The sequence below is a fragment of the Heptranchias perlo genome, chromosome 31, assembly GCF_035084215.1.
Source record: "Heptranchias perlo isolate sHepPer1 chromosome 31, sHepPer1.hap1, whole genome shotgun sequence".
Lineage (NCBI taxonomy): Eukaryota > Metazoa > Chordata > Chondrichthyes > Hexanchiformes > Hexanchidae > Heptranchias > Heptranchias perlo.
In genome coordinates, this window is record NC_090355.1 from 29,125,358 (window position 1) to 29,143,437 (window position 18,080).

Here is an 18,080-nt window from a genome sequence, read left to right on the forward strand (position 1 = left end):
TTTACATAACGAGTTGTTATGATCTGGAATGCACTGCCTGAAAGGGCGGTGGAAACAGATTCAATAGTAACTTTCAAAAGGAAGTTGGATAAATACTTGAAGGGAAAAAATTGCAGGGCTATGGGGAAGAGCAGGGGAGAGGGACTAATTGGATAGCTCTTTTCAAAGAGCCGGCACAGACACGATGGGCCAAATTGCCTTCTTCTGTGCTGTATGATTCTATGATGAATCTATGTACACTATGATGAATCTATGTATGGAGCTCCAGGGCATTGAGAGGCTGGAATTCGGGTTGGGACTTGCGGCAGCAGAACCGATTTTCCTTGGCACCCTTGCTGCCTTTGTTGACAGTGCTGCTTAATGTCACGATGTCCTGGTGTAAATGGTGTGGAGATGCTGGTGATGGACTGGGGTGGACAAATGTAAGGAGTCTTACAACACCAGGTTATAGTCCAACAGCTTTATTTGAAATCACAAGCTTTCGGAGGCTTCCTCCTTCGTCAGGTGACTCACCTGACGAAGGAGGAAGCCTCCGAAAGCTTGTGATTTCAAATAAAGCTGTTGGACTGTAACCTGGTGTTGTGAGACTCCTTACTGGTGTAAATGGGACAGGGTTTTCCAGGAGCCGGCAGTGAACAACACAGCAAAAACCAAAACTGCACGTTCAATGACGGCAGAGAAACTTCACTCAACACAACAACGAGGTCAGTTCTGTTTTATTAAATTTACATTCGGTCACCTCCTCCAGTCCAACCATCAGTTGAGGCTCCAATAAATACTGGTACAAGTTCGGGTTTGTTTGCAACAGAGTTAGAAAAAAAAAAATTGCTGGTTTGCTTGACAACACAGGAAGAAAGAAACTACAAAAAGACGTTGCACATCTGCAACCATGTTATAATACTTCGATAAATCACTAATGCTTTGAACTCACCTTGTAGGGTATTGGTAATGAACACATTAATAGGATCGTGTGAAATTCTTTGCTATTATAACAAAGGCATTAATAGTTAACAGTTTAATTAAAACACCAAAGAAAATTTGTACGAACGCAGTAAAATGTTTGTTCACCAATAACACACAGCATGATTTCATTGTAAATGAGCATTCTGGATTTTATTTCCCCCAACCCCCAACCCCCCACTCCACCAGTTTGTTCGTTGAAACACCAAACACGGCTTTACAAAAATGTGACTACTTTAGTACAGTTTACAAGAAGAAAATGGAAAGAACGAAATGTTATTTAGGAGGTTGCAGGTTGGATGCCCACAGGAAGATTTCACATGGAGAAAGACATATTTTCAGTCTGCAAATAGTGTCTTGTTTTGACCTTTCTGCATGAATGATTATGTAGAGGGTAACCCTCCGAGGGACTGCCCTCGCACTTCTGCCTCAAAGTAAAAATATTTAAGACTGTAAGGTTTTTTTCTTCCTGAAATTTATTCAGAGAGTATGATACACAAGTAGTGATATTCTGTAACTGGTTTCCACAATAGCAAGTCCCAGAATTTCACAGACAGGTCACTGCTATACATGTTAGATTATATGTAAAGTCAAGATTATTGATTTTATTTTTTAAATGGAAAATTAGTTTGAGTCTTCAATGGGTTAAGCGTAACAGGAAGGAAGTGGTTCTGAGGAATGCATAATGGGATATATAAATACAGGTACTGGTCGGACAAAATGGCTGCCATTTACTGACTAGTGACTCCAGTTGCTATTTTAGCAAAAGATATCTTTCGTCTTGAAGGATTTTTGTTTCAGGTAATACAGTACTTTGTTTACTGTGGGACTCTTACAGCGTTGTCTGGCTGATCTTGGGCTCTGGGACAGACTCTTTCAGCAAAGTACCTGCCTCATGTTTTGATGCGTCGCTGACTGACCCTGTCACGAGTCAATCTTCAGCATAGGGGTTTTGAATGGCTGGAAAACCCACTTTCAAAACCAATTTTCAACCAATAAGAACCCAGCTTGCTTTTTTTTTTGCTGTTGGAAATTTCTCCCACCTCAAAGAGGAAGTGGGTGTTAGGAGATGGGAGGAGAGGTAAGTGAAAGATCTAATAATCTATGAAGCTAAATAAAGGGAGTAAGACTGATAGATTAAATCGGAGGGAAAAAAAGTGAAGTTAAAATAATTGGAAATAGGAGAAAAAAGAGAAATCAAAGTGAGCTGAATTAAAGTGTTTAAAATGATTTTGTCTATTTGAGTTTGGATGTAATATTGCAATAAAAACTATTCCAGATGTTTGAATAGTTTTCATACTGTAATATTACGGTTAATTTCATTGCCATAGTCCACAAACTATAAAGCAAAGGCACTGGTTAGCACAGAAAAACATTCATTACCAGCTGCCAGCTCCAGAGTTAGGTCGGAAATCTCTGGTGTGCGGGAAGCTTTTGTTCACTGAAGTATTACGAACGACCTCAGCGCAAAAGAGACCAGTTTAACAGTCTGAGACTGTGATGCGTTGGACAGTTTTAGACCAGATTACTGGTGGGAACCTGGCCGGGTAATCAGAAGCATCAAATACAGAAAATGTCCAAAAAAGCAACCTCAATTCCTGAGCAGATTGTCTTACTGGGGGCTTAAGAATTTTCTGTGATTGATGCTTCTTGACAGATAAATCTATTGATACCATGAAAATGCCTGTGGCATGTCTGAACATATCTGCCTTCAATGACAAAAGAAATGATGTGGATTTCTGTGGTTGTGTGTGGGTATTTAGTGCACAAAGCAATGAGAGCTGGGGTTCCATTGCTGCCACGGAGGTATGGTGCTGAGCCCCATTCTATTCAATGGATGTTGTTCGACAGGCCAATGGTGGAGATACAATTTCACGGTACACTTGCTGCCTTAGTCTGCCAGCTCGTTCCAAAATACTTGCAGGGACACCGCACAATGAAGAAATGGATCCAATCAAATTTCCGGATGAATAGCCCGTGGCTTGCCAGCCAACTATTAGCTTAACCAATGATTCTTCTTTCTTAGTAACACTGTCCATGATCGGCTGAAAGTGAGACTAGGAGGATAAAGGCATTGCTAGGGGGCAAAGGGAGAGGAGGGGTATCGTTGTAATACGTCTGTCTTCAGGTCACTTTAACACATCGAGAGCAGCTGCAACTTGAGTGAAGACATCGTCCACTGAACCCTCAGCGTTTATCTAAAGATTGAGAAGAAAGAAAAGTACAGACAGCAGCTAAGTAAATCCATATTTCAATTTTCCTTTTAATTAAAGGCAAATACGATCCTGTGTTTCATTCCAATTCCCCGCCCTCCCCTCTCTCCTCTCCAGAAGGTTATTGTGTCTTTCTGAAGTATGGTTGCACAGGTCCAGGCTGCCCTCTTGTACCTCAGTCTAAATGGGCATTCTTAATGTGTGATCTGGACAGTGATGGTCAGAAGGCTGGTGGGGGGGGGGGGCGCCACAGCCAAGTCCGATCCTTTCCAACATCCACAAACATGCGCTTTCCAACAGGAAAGGAACCCGGAATGGGAATCTGGGTGACTTTTCCTCTCCACAGCCCAAAGGGACTGAGGCGAATTGTAGCAGCCCCAATATATCAAGACAGCAGAGATCAGCTCACTCAGCATCGAACGGCCTTCAAACCTGGCACTTCCCTTGTCTCCGTGACTGAGTACCAGAGTGGACGGTGAGTTTGCCAACTGAGCCATTGGGGCAGCTGGGTTTTTCTTTGGCAATAAGACCTGTGTGGGTAGAAGGCATCCCTGATGTGATTGGCTGCCATCTGTTTGAAGCTATAAAAGAAGTTTTTTTTATTTGGTCATGGGGTGTGGGCGTCACTGGCGAGGCCAGCATTTATTGCCCATCCCTAATTGCCCTTGAGAAGGTGGTGGTGAGCCGCCTTCTTGAATCGCTGCAGTCCGTGAGGTGAAGGTTCTCCCACAGTGCTTTTGGGTAGGGAGTTCCAGGATTTTGACCCAGCGATGATGAAGGAATGGTGATATATTTCCAAGTCGGGATGGTGTGTGACTTGGAGGGGAACGTGCAGGTGGTGTTGTTCCCATGGACCTGCTGCCCTTGTCCTTCTAGGTGATAGAGGTCACGGGTTAGGGAGGTGCTGTCAAAGAAGCCTTGGCGAGTTGCTGCAATGCATCCTGTAGAGGGTACACACTGCAGCCACTGTGCGCCGGTGGTGAAGGGAGTGAATGTTTAGGGTGGTGGATGGGGTGCCAATCAAGCGGGCTGCTTTGTCCTGGATGGTGTCGAGCTTCTCGAGTGTTGTTGGAGCAGCACTCATCCAGGCAAGTGGAGAGTATTCCATCATACTCCTGACTTGGGCCTTGTAGATGGTGGAAAGGCTTTGGGGAGTCAGGAGGTGAGTCACTCGCCGCAGAATACCCAGCCTCTGACCTGCTCTTGCAGCCACAGTATTTATATGGCTGGTCCAGTTAAGTTTCTGGTCAATGGTGACCCCCAGGATGTTGATTGTGGGGAATTCGGCGATGGTAATGCCGTTGAATGTCAAGGGGAGGTGGTTCGACTCTCTCTTGTTGGAGATGGTCATTGCCTGGCACTTGTTTGGCGCGAATGTTACTTGCCACTTATCAGCCCAAGCCTGGATGTTGTCCAGGTCTTGCTGCATGCGGGCATGGACTGCTTCATTATCTGAGGGGTTGCGAATGGAACTGAACACTGTGCAATCATCAGCGAACATCCCCATTTCTGACCTTATGATGGTGGGAAGGTCTTTGATGAAGCAGCTGAAGATGGTTGGGCCTAGGACACTGAAATGAGGAACACCTGCAGCAATGTTGCTGGTTGTGCTTAAATAGTGATGGCAGAGGAATTAGAGGAACCGCGATCTCTGGTATAAATGCCTCTATTTCCACCTCTGGTCCCCCTCACTCCACACATCAGGTAGGCAAAATGACCTGCTCCCAAGTTTTCGTTAATGCCGTCCTCTGTTAGCTGATGGCAGGTGCTCTGTACAGAGATTTAAAGCTCATGGTTCCTCTGATTTCTTCCCACCCACCAACTGAACAAGATACAATGAACATAGCTGGCAACTAAGATTGCGTCCTCAGAAAAGACAGCAAACAATCACATCAGTGGTGCTACTCCACCTCCGTAGGCCATCATTTACCTTATTTTGATTGCCAATGGTGGCATGGGTGGATAAAGAGTCACCCAGTGCCTCTGCTGCTATTGGACAACCCAACCCAAACTCTAGGTGGACAAAATCCAGACCTTCACAGATTCCCTTAATTTGTGGGTGTGGAGCTTGTTTCAGCTCATAATTTGACCACTTTATTGACTTCCCGGGCAACTTGGAATTGAACACATGGAGCTGGGATTTCAGGAAAATGCTCCCATCAATGTGTTGTTTTCCTTTGCTACTCTCATAACCGTTGTCACATTCTCGATGTGTCAGGCCTCACCTTCCTGATGATGCCCCTGTGTTCATAGAAGTCGATGACGGGTTCTGTTGCTTTGTAGTAGGTCTCGAGGCGTTTTGTGATGGTTTCTTCATTGTCATCAGAGCGCCCGCTAGTTTTTCCACGTTCCAGGAGACGTTTGATCATTGTTTCTTTGCCAGCATCAATGTACAAGAGCAACGTAGGAGGGCCAATCTACTAGGGCAGAGAAAGCACACATTCAGAAAATTAGCGGAAGGACATTTGTCAAAGTGCAGCTCAGAATTCGGATTCCTCCTGTCCCTTTTTCTTTCTCACTCTTGTCTGAAATCAGAACCCTAGTTTGGTTTTATTTAGTGACTTTTACATCCTTTAGCATTGCAGATGGAAGCATTTCCACTTTGTGTATCCAGTGTCAGTGTCAAACACTCCCAGATCTGGTACAACACAGATTAGATACAGAGTAAAGGTCCCTCTACACTGTCCGATCAAACACTCCCAGATCAGATACAGCACAGATTAGATGCAGAGTAAAGATCCCTCCACACTGTCCGATCAAACACTCCCAGATCAGGTACAGCACAGATTAGATGCAGAGTAAAGCTCTCTCTACACTGTCCGATCAAACACTCCCAGATCAGGTACAGCACAGATTAGATGCAGAGTAAAGCTCTCTCTACACAATCCCATCAAACACTCCCAGATCAGTACAGCACAGATTAGATATAGAGTAAAGGTCCCTCTACACTGTCCCATCAAACACACCCAGATCAGATACAGCACAGATTAGAAAGAGAGTAAAGGTCCCTCTACACTGTCCCATCAAACACACCCAGATCAGATACAGCACAGATTAGATACAGAGTAAAGGTCCCTCTACACTGTCCCATCAAACACACCCAGATCAGATACAGCACAGATTAGATACAGAGCAAAGCTCTCTCTACACTGTCCCATCAAACACACCCAGATCAGATACAGCACAGATTAGATACAGAGTAAAGGTCCCTCTACACTGTCCCATCAAACACAACCAGATCAGGTACAGCACAGATTAGATACAGAGTAAAGCTCTCTCTACACTGTCCCATCAAACACACCCAGATCAGATACAGCACAGATTAGATACAGAGTAAAGGTCCCTCTACACTGTCCCATCAAACACACCCAGATCAGGTACAGCACAGATTAGATACAGAGTAAAGCTCTCTCTACACTGTCCCATCAAACACACCCAGATCAGTTACAGCATGAGCTAAGCACAGAGTAATGCTCCTTCTTTTTCTGTGCCAAAAATGTGCCTTAAGCGTAACCTCAGAAGACTCTTCTCTATTGCATCAGTGCAATATTTCGATATCTCACACCAGCCTTCAGTGACACTGCCAATTTAGTAAGGTTCTTTTCCCCCCAATTTTCTCTTCTCTATTGCGAAGTAAAGCCTAAACAGTGAGCGTTGACAGGTTATTGGACAATGAACGTTGTCACAGCTAAGCACGATCTTATTGCCACATGTACCCACTTTCCAGCGAAGTGTCGCTTGGCCGCAATCAGGAGCAGGAACCTTAGCTGAATGTTTTTTCTATCCCTAATCCAGTTGAGGCCATTTGTAATGTCTCAGCTGATACTTTTGGCTGCGATCAGCCAACTGAGCACAAACCAGGAAGGCTCTGGTCTGTAGGGCTGAATATCACACTGGGAGATGCCTTTACCCAATGGCCAACAGGGGAGTTTGGCCATCTCTATTGTTAGCTACAAGTTGATGTGTCACTAAATCATGGGCTGCCGACAACTGAATACCTCTGTACCTTGTAATTGTTAAGAGAGCAATTATACACCGATTATAGAAAAGGAATAGTTTTGAATTCTGTTTCATCTTTTGGCAAAAAGCCCATTTAAACTAATCTAGGTTCACTGGATTTACTTCAGTAAATGTACTCTTGAGAAAAAGTGGGAGAAAAGGAGTTGGAATCGATGAAAAACAGCACAAATAATTGTATGCCCACAGACTAGAATAGGAGGATTCATATTCCAGGGAGGGGTTTTGTTACTTGGCAAAAACAAAAATCAATTTGTCTCAGACGGGATCACGCCCCATTGTTACTGTATGCCGTACAGACCGCAGCCACTTAATAACATGGAGGAGGCTCATCAAGACCCATTCGCCTGGAAGTTCCACAGGGGGTTTCCCCAGCAGGAGGTTGGTAGAAATGGCCCTGTACTCCAGGGTTCCACCGATCTCTAAGGCAATGTTACTGCAGAAGGTCCTGTCACCCCGTTCCTACTGAGGACAACTCCCACTCTTGGCCTTCTCCTTGTAAAGAACAAATCCCTGCTGAACTGAAGCTTGCCCCCCAACCCCAAAGCAAGTTTCGCTTATTCCTGCCCTCTGAGCAAAGAGTCACCCACCCCCCAAACAATGAGAAGCAAATTGTCCTCACTGACAAACAACCCGTGCCTCTTTCAGACCTTCACACAGAAGCAACTCAGCACTAACCCCCACCCCCCACCCCGAGCCACGAACCTACCTTCTGTAATGTCCCTCCCCACGAGAAGCAAAACACTCCCCCTACTGCCTCACAGGGAATTCGGCCCTGGCCCAATGCAGCTCCTCCTTCCCACACTGTCCCTGGCACGATGCCATCCAACCCTCCTCCAACCACCATGGGCAGCTCGCCTCCACCCCCTGCCCCTCTCCTCTTCCTCAGCTTGTCGTGCCCACAGGACTTGGAGAGGGAACAATTTACAAACACCAGCCTCAAACCCACCGCTCCTGTTTTCCTTCTGTGGGTAACACACACACACATACACCACACACATACACACATACACACCACACGCACATACACACCACACGCACACACAACACACACACACACACGCACACACAAAACACACCACACACATATACACATACACACACAACACACCACACATACACACACCACACACAAACACACACACAAACACACACAAACACACACACAACACACACACAAACACACACACAACACACACACAAGCACACACACACCACACACACACCACACACACACACACCACACACAAACACACACACAACACACAACACACACAAACACACAACACACACAAACACACACACACACACCACACACACACCACACACACACAACACACACAGACACACCACACATACACACACCACACACAAACACACACACAACACACACACAACACACCACACACACACAACACACACACAAACACACACACAACACACACACAAACACACACACAACACACACACAAACACACACACAACACACACACAAACACACACACAACACACACACAAGCACACACACACCACACACACACCACACACAGACACACCACACATACACACACCACACACAAACACACACACAACACACAACACACACAAACACACAACACACACAAACACACACACACACACCACACACACACAACACACAACACACACCACACACAGACACACCACACATACACACACCACACACAAACACACACACAACACACACACAACACACAACACACACAAACACACACACAACACACACAAACACACACACAACACACAACACACACAAACACACACACAACACACACACCAAACTGTATTTCGAAATAACTATTCTTACTGTCAGGTGAACACTGTTGAGATTTTGGGTTGGAGGTTGAACAATGCAGATCATGAAAGTATTAGATTGAAGGTGTGTATGGCATCATGTAATGGATATTTTGAGCTTTGTTTTGCAACAGATTCCTGGCAATCTGCTTAGTACGTCACATGCGCGGGCAACTCTAGTAAGGTAATATAAACTGCCAGGAACAAGTCAGACCAGCCACAACCCTTGTTACCAACAGAGGGAACGGCTCTGCTCCTACTTTTCAACCATTCGAAACTGAGCCCCCCCCCGTAAGCTGGGTGAGATTGTTCCGGGGCCACAGACTCACTCATTCCACCTCCCATTCACTGAACTGAAATAAGAATTTAGGGAGGGCGGGGTGGGGGGGTTAGGGGTGGGGAGAGGGAAAGAGAGAAGAGGAGAAATCTGGCCAGGACTAGATAAATAAAACAGGACAAGATGACTCCACATTTCCTCGACTCCCCGGCCCACAAACCAGCTGCGTCAGAGAAGGAGCTAAGCCCACTGCCAAGGTTGCTGGCAGGAGTGGAATCAGCCTCCAGATTCTCTCCTTTGCCGGTGGCCTGCATTGCACATCCTCTCACAGTGAGGGAAGTGGGGGGGGGAAGAGGTCATAAACATGAACCCCACGACTTGTCACTCTGTGGTGCTGCCAGGTGCTCTGACCCACCGCCATGTTTGTCACAACGTTAGGGACGTAGCTTCAGGGAGATAAAAGAGGTATGTTATCTTCATATTCTAAACCTACGCTCCAGGAATCTTTTCTTAGAGCTGTGTAATGAAGCCATGGTTTTGCTTAAACATAAGATGCCCTCCCATAGAACTTAGGTACAATCCCTCTTCATTATCCTGTAGAAGTAATGAATTTTACACCAAATTAATAAGCATGAGAGAAACACGAACTGAAGACTGGAGCCAGTGAATTATTGCAGCACAGTATCTGTGCATTTGACTCGGAGTAACACAGTGCAATTATATCAGGGCTGCCAACTTCCACAAAGCTATTATTGGTTTTGCACCATTGCTTTAACGTGCATAAGGATAAAACAGAGGGAGAATTACATGTATTAAGGCATTTGACATCATAAGTGTTGGCAACACTGTACTATAAATTTTCCTTTAAAGCTGTATCATCTCACACTTGTTTAATTACATCACTGAATCACTCACAGCTTCAGGGGAAAGATCTCCTCCCAGCTCTATCCAGAATTTGCACAAGGTTAAAATCAAATCCCAATTATCCAAGTTTTCCCAACTTATAAACGATTTCCACAAACCATCTCTACATTCCTATTGCAATTAGCTCAGTTGCAATCTCCATATTCAAATATGACAGAAATTCTACTTTATTATCACAGGAACACCCAAGTCTTTAAAGTGAAGCAGACAATTGTGGAAACACACGTCACGTCCTCCAGCATTCGGAAATAGAAAGGAGAGGTTAACATTTCAAGTGTCGCCCCTTCACCACTCTCTACCCAAAACAGTCAACTCTTTTGACCTCCACTAAATCCTGCCTTGTGATGTTTGTTTGCCGCTGTATTGGATGTGATAAATAAACAGAGGCTCCTGCATTCCAACAGCTGTCTGAATTGTTTTGTGGCCACCGTTGCTTTAATGATTTACCTGTTTGCAAGTGTTGGATCTCAGTCACTATCTGCCATCCTGATTTGTGCACCTTTGCTACAGAGCGAGTCCGGCCACTCCGCGGGGGGTAGGGGGTGGAAATTTCGACTTTGGGCGATAGTGTAAAGCTGGCGATATTGATTCAGCTGCCCGTTACACACACCTCTCCTGATTATTTCCGTGACTTGAATGGAAATGTAAATGGGGAGAGATGTATAACGAGCGACTGATCCAATATCGCCCTCTTACACTATCGCCCAAAGTCAAAATCATCCCCAATGACTCCAGTCACTATTTTAGCAATAACTGTATAAAGACATCTTCTGTTAGGGTTTGAAGGATTTTGTTTTCAGGTAATACAGCACTTTGTTTACTATGAAACTCTTACAGCTCCACAAACAAGTTGATTTGTTTGCCTGGTCTTGGGCTGTGGGACTGGCTCTTTCAGCAATGTCCCCTCATGTTTTGATGTGTCACTGATTGACCTGGTCATGTATCAGTCTTCAGGATAGAATGTATAACAGGCGGCTGAATTGATCTCGCCCGTTTTATACTATCGCCCAAAGTCAAAATCACCCCCCCCCCCGGCCTGCCTGCTTCACTGATTTACATTCCTTAATCAAATCCTGAGTAAAAGTGGATGCTTTCAGGCATCTTCCAAGTAGCAGATTGTGTATCAGACCAGACGATCAGAAATCTCTGCAATACCATCAGCACCAATCTCTCAACTGGTTTTGCCCTTGCTGCGTCCCATTTGGGCACAGCGGGTTACAGTTTAACAGGCACCAGCCATTTCCCAGTACCCAGGCTGCTACTCTTAACGGCTGAGCCTAGACGCTGACCCACAGCAGGCTGTTCAACCAGGAGGGGCCATTGCAATTTCCTCCTCAGACAATGTCAAAGAGCGAGAATGAAAACGAGAATGTCTGTGAGAAGTCACAGTGAAGTGACTCATGACTATAAGAACAACAACTTGATTTATATTGTGCCTTTTAAGGACATATTAGGACAGGTTACCAAAAGCTTAGACAAAGAGGTAGGTTTTAAGGAGCGAGTTGAAGGAGGAGAGAGAGGTAGGGTGGTGGAGAGGTTTAGGGAGGGAATTCTAAAGCTGAGGACCTAGGCAGCCGAAGGCATGGCGGAGCGATAGGGATACAGAGATCAACGTGCCTATTGACACCACTACGTCAGCCAATGGGTTGAAGGCTGGGTGGGACTTACTGCTGGCAGGATTTGCAGCCAAACAGTTTATTTTACAGTAAACAAGGTCTATTTACTGTCTATTTATAAAAAGTCTCTACGAGCTGCAACCAACAGAACTCATGTGCGTAAAATCAATCCCAGTCACTTACAGCAGTGCGGTCTCCAGGGGGAATTACCCAGTCATCTCCATTCTGGCCGGGAATAGTGGTGTCACTATATGAAGCCTATAGAGATAGGGAGGGATGTGGCCATCGAGGGGTTTGAACACAAGGATGTGAATTTTAAAATCGAGGCGTTCTCGGGCCGGGGTCAGCGAGCACAGAGGTGATGGGTGAACGGGGACTTGGTTTGAGTTAGGATACGGGCAGCAGAGTTTTGGATGAGCTCAAGTTTACGGAGGGTGGAAGGTGGAAGGCCGACCAGGAGAGCATTGGAATAGTCGAGTCTGGCTTCTCGCAATCAATTCTAAAAGCTAAGGTGCCACCCACATGACCTCGAGCCAAACAAAGAAGAATCAGACCAGGGCTCCAAGAGTTCTGCCTCTAACCCCCTTCCCCCACGTCACAAATCCTGTACCTTCTTCTCAAATTCTTCCCCCTGCTTCACCTCTCGGGGGTAGCCATCGATCAAGAAGCCCTTCGAGACGTCAGCCTTGGCAATCATGGCGTCCTTCAGCATGTCCAGGACAGTTTCCTGAAGAAAGGAGGCAGTTACAGAAGAGGCTCAATATGCAGGTTCAGGGGCTAAATAAAAATGCATTCTATTTACTCCACAATCCCTGCAAGATACACCAGCAACCCAGTAAACACACAGGATTTGAAAGAGAGAGTGCCGCCACCTGAATCCCCATGTAAAACTGAGGTTACAAACAGGGTAATGTACAGCCCGCTGCTGTCTCTGTGTGTGTGTGTCTGTGTGTGTGTGTTGTGTGTGTGTGTCTGTGTGTGTGTTGTGTGTATGTGTGGTGTGTGTATGTGTGGTGTGTGTGTGTGTATGTGTGGTGTGTGTGTGTGTCTGTGTCTGTGTGTCTGTGTGTGTGTCTGTCTGTGTATGTGTGTGTGTCTGTCTGTGTGTGTGTTTGTGTGTGTGTGTGTCTGTGTGTGTGTTTGTGTGTGTGTGTGTCTGTGTCTGTGTGTGTGTGTGTGTCTGTCTGTGTGTGTGTTTGTGTGTGTGTGTCTGTGTGGTGTGTGTGTGTGTTGTGTGTATGTGTGGTGTGTGTGTGTATGTGTGGTGTGTGTGTGTGTTTGTGTCTGTGTGTCTGTCTGTGTGTGTCTGTCTGTGTGTCTGTCTGTGTGTCTGTCTGTGTGTGTGTCTGTCTGTGTGTCTGTCTGTGTGTGTCTGTCTGTCTGTCTGTGTGTGTGTGTGTGTGTGTGTGTGTGTGTGTGTGTGTGTGTGTGTGTGTCTGTGTGTGTTAAGGCTGTAGCACTGTGACAAAAGCACATTTCGCCTTTGGGTTTATATGATTTTAAGTTGATGAGGAGGGAGCTTGGTGAGTCTCTGCTTAAATGTGTTAAATTTGCCCTGACTTTCACTGGTCAGTATGGGCACACTCCTGCATTGAGAGAATATCGAAGGCAGATCTGAAATTTGTAGCAAGGTGCATTGATTGCTATCTTGTGCATAACAGGCACAATTTTTCAGAGAGCCTTAACACGGCAACAACAACAATAACTTATATTTTGAGAGCGCCTTTAACGTGGGAAAATAGAGTCGATGGGGAGAAACTGTTTCCACTGGCAGGAGAGACAGTAACCAGAGGACACAGATTTAAGGGGGGGAAAATGAGGAGAATTTTTTTTACGCAGCGAGTTGTTATGATCTGGAATGCACTGCCTGAAAGGGAGGTGGAAGCAGATTCAATAGTAACTTTCAAACGGGAATTGGATAAATACTTGAAAAGGAGAGATTTGCAGGTCTATGCAGAAAGAGTAGGGGGAGTGGGACTAATTGGATGGCTCTGTCAAAGAGCCGGTATGGATACAATGGGCCGAATGGCCTCCTTCAGTGCTGTATAGTTCTATGAAAGATGTTTCACTGGAGTGTAACCAGACAAAAATTGACACCGAGATTAATAGAAGCTGCTCTCTCTACACCAGATACAAAAGTGAAGACAATGGGACTTTGGGAAACAGGTAATTGATTCCCTATGACAGCTGGGCAAAGTATTTAAGGTGTTAATGTATAAAACAATACAGATGCAGTTGTTACTCCTGTGTTACTCTGTGCATGAATACAGATGCAGTTGTTACTCCTGTGTTACTCTGTGCATGAATACAGATGCAGTTGTTACTCCTGTGTTACTCTGTGCATGAATACAGATGCAGTTGTTACTCCTGTGTTACTCTGTGCATGAATACAGATGCAGTTGTTACTCCTGTGTTATTCTGTGCATGAATACAGATGCAGTTGTTACTCCTGTGTTACTCTGTGCATGAATACAGATGCAGTTGTTACTCCTGTGTTACTCTGTGCATGAATACAGATGCAGTTGTTACTCCTGTGTTATTCTGTGCATGAATACAGATGCAGTTGTTACTCCTGTGTTACTCTGTGCATGAATACAGATGCAGTTGTTACTCCTGTGTTACTCTGTGCATGAATACAGATGCAGTTGAAATGGGAGGTGTGGGGGAGACCAAAACTAGGGGCTATAAATATAAGATGGTCACAAATAAATCCAATAAGGAATTCAGGAGAAACTTCTTTAGCCAGAGAGTGGTTAGAATGTGGAACTCGCTACCACAAGGAGTAGCTGAGGCGACGAGCATAGATGCATTTAAGGGGAAACCAGATAAACACACGAGGGAGAAAGGAATAGAAGGATATGCTGATAGGGTGAGATGAAGAGAGGTGGGAGGAGGCTCGTGTGGAGCATAAACAGAAGCACAGACCTGTTGGGCCGAATGGCCTGTTTCTGTGCTGTACATTTTATGTAATTCAATGTAAAGATGAGGAAATAACCCTCTCACCAGCCATTGGCTAAAACTGTTAACATTTTGATTGTCTACCCGCTACAAAGAAATTGACTGAACCACAAAGGAAAGTTATGCTCAGAGCTGACCCAGTAAAAGGGGCTTTTCAACCGGGGATGGTTGGGAGTTGCATGTCTTTTTAAATTTAGTGAGTGAATCTCATGATGGTTGAACTTACCAGAGGTACGAGCTCCCCTTTCTCCATGATCGCATTGAGATGCTTGCCTCTGTCTGACCCAGAACTCACTTCTGCTCTCAGCAGGTCTCCAGTGGACAGGTGAGTGTAACCATACTTTTGCACGACCTTATCACACTGAGTGCCTTTACCGGACCCTGGGCCACCTATTCACATGTGAAATGAAACGCCATGTTACCAAAACAACGCTAGGACAGCCCCGGGCAAACCCCAATTTACCACCGTGTTGTGGTTACCGATACGTTTCAAGATCATTGCAAACACAATGCATTTCAAAAAATATCTTCTCATTCCAATTTTCTGCACTCCTGCCCTGCAAGTAGCCAAAATGGCCTTTCTTCATCTGTGGGCCTCGACAGCGAGTGTTAATGAGCTATTCAACCGTGTCGGGTTACATATGCACCTGATACAGCCCAACTCTAACACCCACATATTTGCACTTTTCAGCATGGGGCCGTGACGACAGGATCAGGCCTGAGTGTGATGGCTCCCACATGTGAATAGCCTGACAACACACACTATTGAGGCTCACACAAGTCCCGCGACCTCCGCCACCTAGAAGGCCAAGGGCAGCGGGTGAATAGGAACACCACCACCTCCAAGTTCCCCTCCAAGTCACACACCATCCTGACTTGGACATTATATCACCCGTTCCTTCATTGTCGCTGGGTCAAAATCCTGGAATTCCCTTCCTAACAGCACTGTGGGTGAACCTTCACCACACGGACTGCAGTGGTTCAAGGAGAAGGCGGCTCACCACCACCTTCTCAAGGGTAACTAGGGATGGGCAATGCCAGCGATGCCCACATCCCGAGAATAAATTTAAAAAAGAATGGGCACGTTGTAGCAGAGGGATTCATGTGGAACTGAACTCCACAAGGAGTCAGAATCTTCAGGAGAGGGTGGGAGTCAACTGAGGGAAATTCTAAAAAAAAACACGCCTGAGAGACACAGAAACTCTTGCTAAGGTCAAGTAGCAGAACTCGACTCAGCAATAAAACAGACCTGAGGAGGAAGCTGGAGTCGTGGCCTCCTGGGGACGGGAACGGCAGTGACCTGGGATGAGGTCATTTGCTCCGTTGGATACAGGGGATACCTGGTCTTTGGGGACGGAAGGGAAAGAAAATAGGAATGAGAAAACCATCCCCCCAAACCAAAAAAATAAATGGTACATGAAGCCAACAGGTGTTCAGAGTGAAATACTCCAACAGGTGGGGGGAGTACAGACAAGGTAGACAGTCACAGTATGAAATATACCAGCAGATGGGAGGACTGTCAGAGAGGGACAGTATGAGAGAGTTCCAGTAGATGGCGACTGAGAGCTAGAGACAAAAAGGTATTGAGAAAGGAAGAGGCTGAAGTAAAGGAGTAGGTCCAAAAACGAGAGACAGAGAGTAGATCATCTACATTTTGTATACTGGGAGACCTGTTACCTACATTCCTTTAAAAAGAGATTTATGCATTACTGGTATTTCCAGTTAAATTCAACTACAGGCCCCCAAAACTGGTGGAGGAGTCAGAATTCAGGATTCCTAGTACGAGATCTTAAATCAGAATCTAAATCTGAGTCTCCAGTTAGTGTCACTCCCAAGGCTGGTGTCAGCTGTGGCTCGGTGGTAGCATTCTCGTCTTTGTCAGAAGGTCGTGGGTTCAATTCCCACTTCAGAGCCTTGAGCATAAAATCCAGGCTGGCACTTCAGTGCAGTACTGAGGGGGAGCTGCACGGTCGGAGGGGCCGTCTTTCTGGGCCTGCATCCTGTCACACTTAGTGATGGTGGAGGGGGGAGGCACAGTGTATCACACTCAGTGAGGGGGGGGCTAGTGTATCACACTCAGTGAGGGGGGGGCTAGTGTATCACACTCAGTGAGGGGGGGCTAGTGTATCACACTCAGTGAGGGAGGGGCTAGTGTATCACACTCAGTGAGGGGGGGCTCGTGTATCACACTCAGTGAGGGGGGCTAGTGTATCACACTCAGTGAGGGGGGGCTAGTGTATCACACTCAGTGAGGGAGGGGCTAGTGTATCACACTCAGTGAGGGGGGTCTAGTGTATCACACTCAGTGAGGGGGGGCTAGTGTATCACACTCAGTGAGGGAGGGGCTAGTGTATCACACTCAGTGAGGGGGGGCTAGTGTATCACACTCAGTGAGGGGGGGGCTAGTGTATCACACTCAGTGAGGGAGGGCTAGTGTGTCACACTCAGTGAGGGGGGGCTAGTGTATCACACTCAGTGAGGGGGGGGCTAGTGTATCACACTCAGTGAGGGGGGGGCTAGTGTATCACACTCAGTGAGGGGGGGCTCGTGTATCACACTCAGTGAGGGGGGTCTAGTATATCACACTCAGTGAGGGGGGGCTAGTGTATCACACTCAGTGAGGGGGGGGCTAGTGTATCACACTCAGTGAGGGGGGGCTCGTGTATCACACTCAGTGAGGGGGGTCTAGTATATCACACTCAGTGAGGGGGGGCTAGTATATCACACTCAGTGAGGGGGGGCTAGTGTATCACACTCAATGAGGGGGGGGCTAGTGTATCACACTCAGTGAGGGGGTGCTAGTGTATCACACTCAATGAGGGGGGGCTAGTGTATCACACTCAGTGAGGGAGGGCTAGTGTGTCACACTCAGTGAGGGGGGGGCTAGTGTATCACACTCAGTGAGGGGGGGCTAGTGTATCACACTCAGTGAGGGAGGGCTAGTGTGTCACACTCAGTGAGGGGGGGCTAGTGTATCACACTCAATGAGGGGGGGGCTAGTGTATCACACTCAGTGAGGGAGGGCTAGTGTGTCACACTCAGTGAGGGGGGGCTAGTGTATCACACTCAGTGAGGGGGGGCTAGTGTATCACACTCAGTGAGGGAGGGCTAGTGTATCACACTCAGTGAGGGGGGGGCTAGTGTATCACACTCAGTGAGGGAGGGCTAGTGTGTCACACTCAGTGAGGGGGGGCTAGTGTATCACACTCAATGAGGGGGGGGCTAGTGTATCACACTCAGTGAGGGGGGGCTAGTGTATCACACTCAGTGAGGGGGGGGCTA

At 46.4% G+C, this 18,080-nt stretch overlaps 1 protein-coding gene across 3 annotated transcripts in view; it reads right to left on the reverse strand.

The window, feature by feature from the left end:
- Positions 1-700: 700 nt before the first annotated feature.
- LOC137300638 (adenylate kinase isoenzyme 1-like) overlaps positions 701-18,080 on the reverse strand; it is a 119,237-nt gene continuing 101,857 nt past the window's right edge. For all 3 annotated transcript variants that reach the window (XM_067969849.1, XM_067969851.1, XM_067969850.1), the window contains 4 exons: positions 15,025-15,188; positions 12,451-12,567; positions 5,399-5,590; positions 701-3,158 (listed from right to left, as the gene is read on the reverse strand). In XM_067969849.1, coding sequence (XP_067825950.1) covers positions 3,090-3,158; positions 5,399-5,590; positions 12,451-12,567; positions 15,025-15,188 — 542 coding nt within the window. In that variant the 3' untranslated portion in view covers positions 701-3,089. The remainder of the gene's footprint in view (positions 3,159-5,398; positions 5,591-12,450; positions 12,568-15,024; positions 15,189-18,080) is intronic.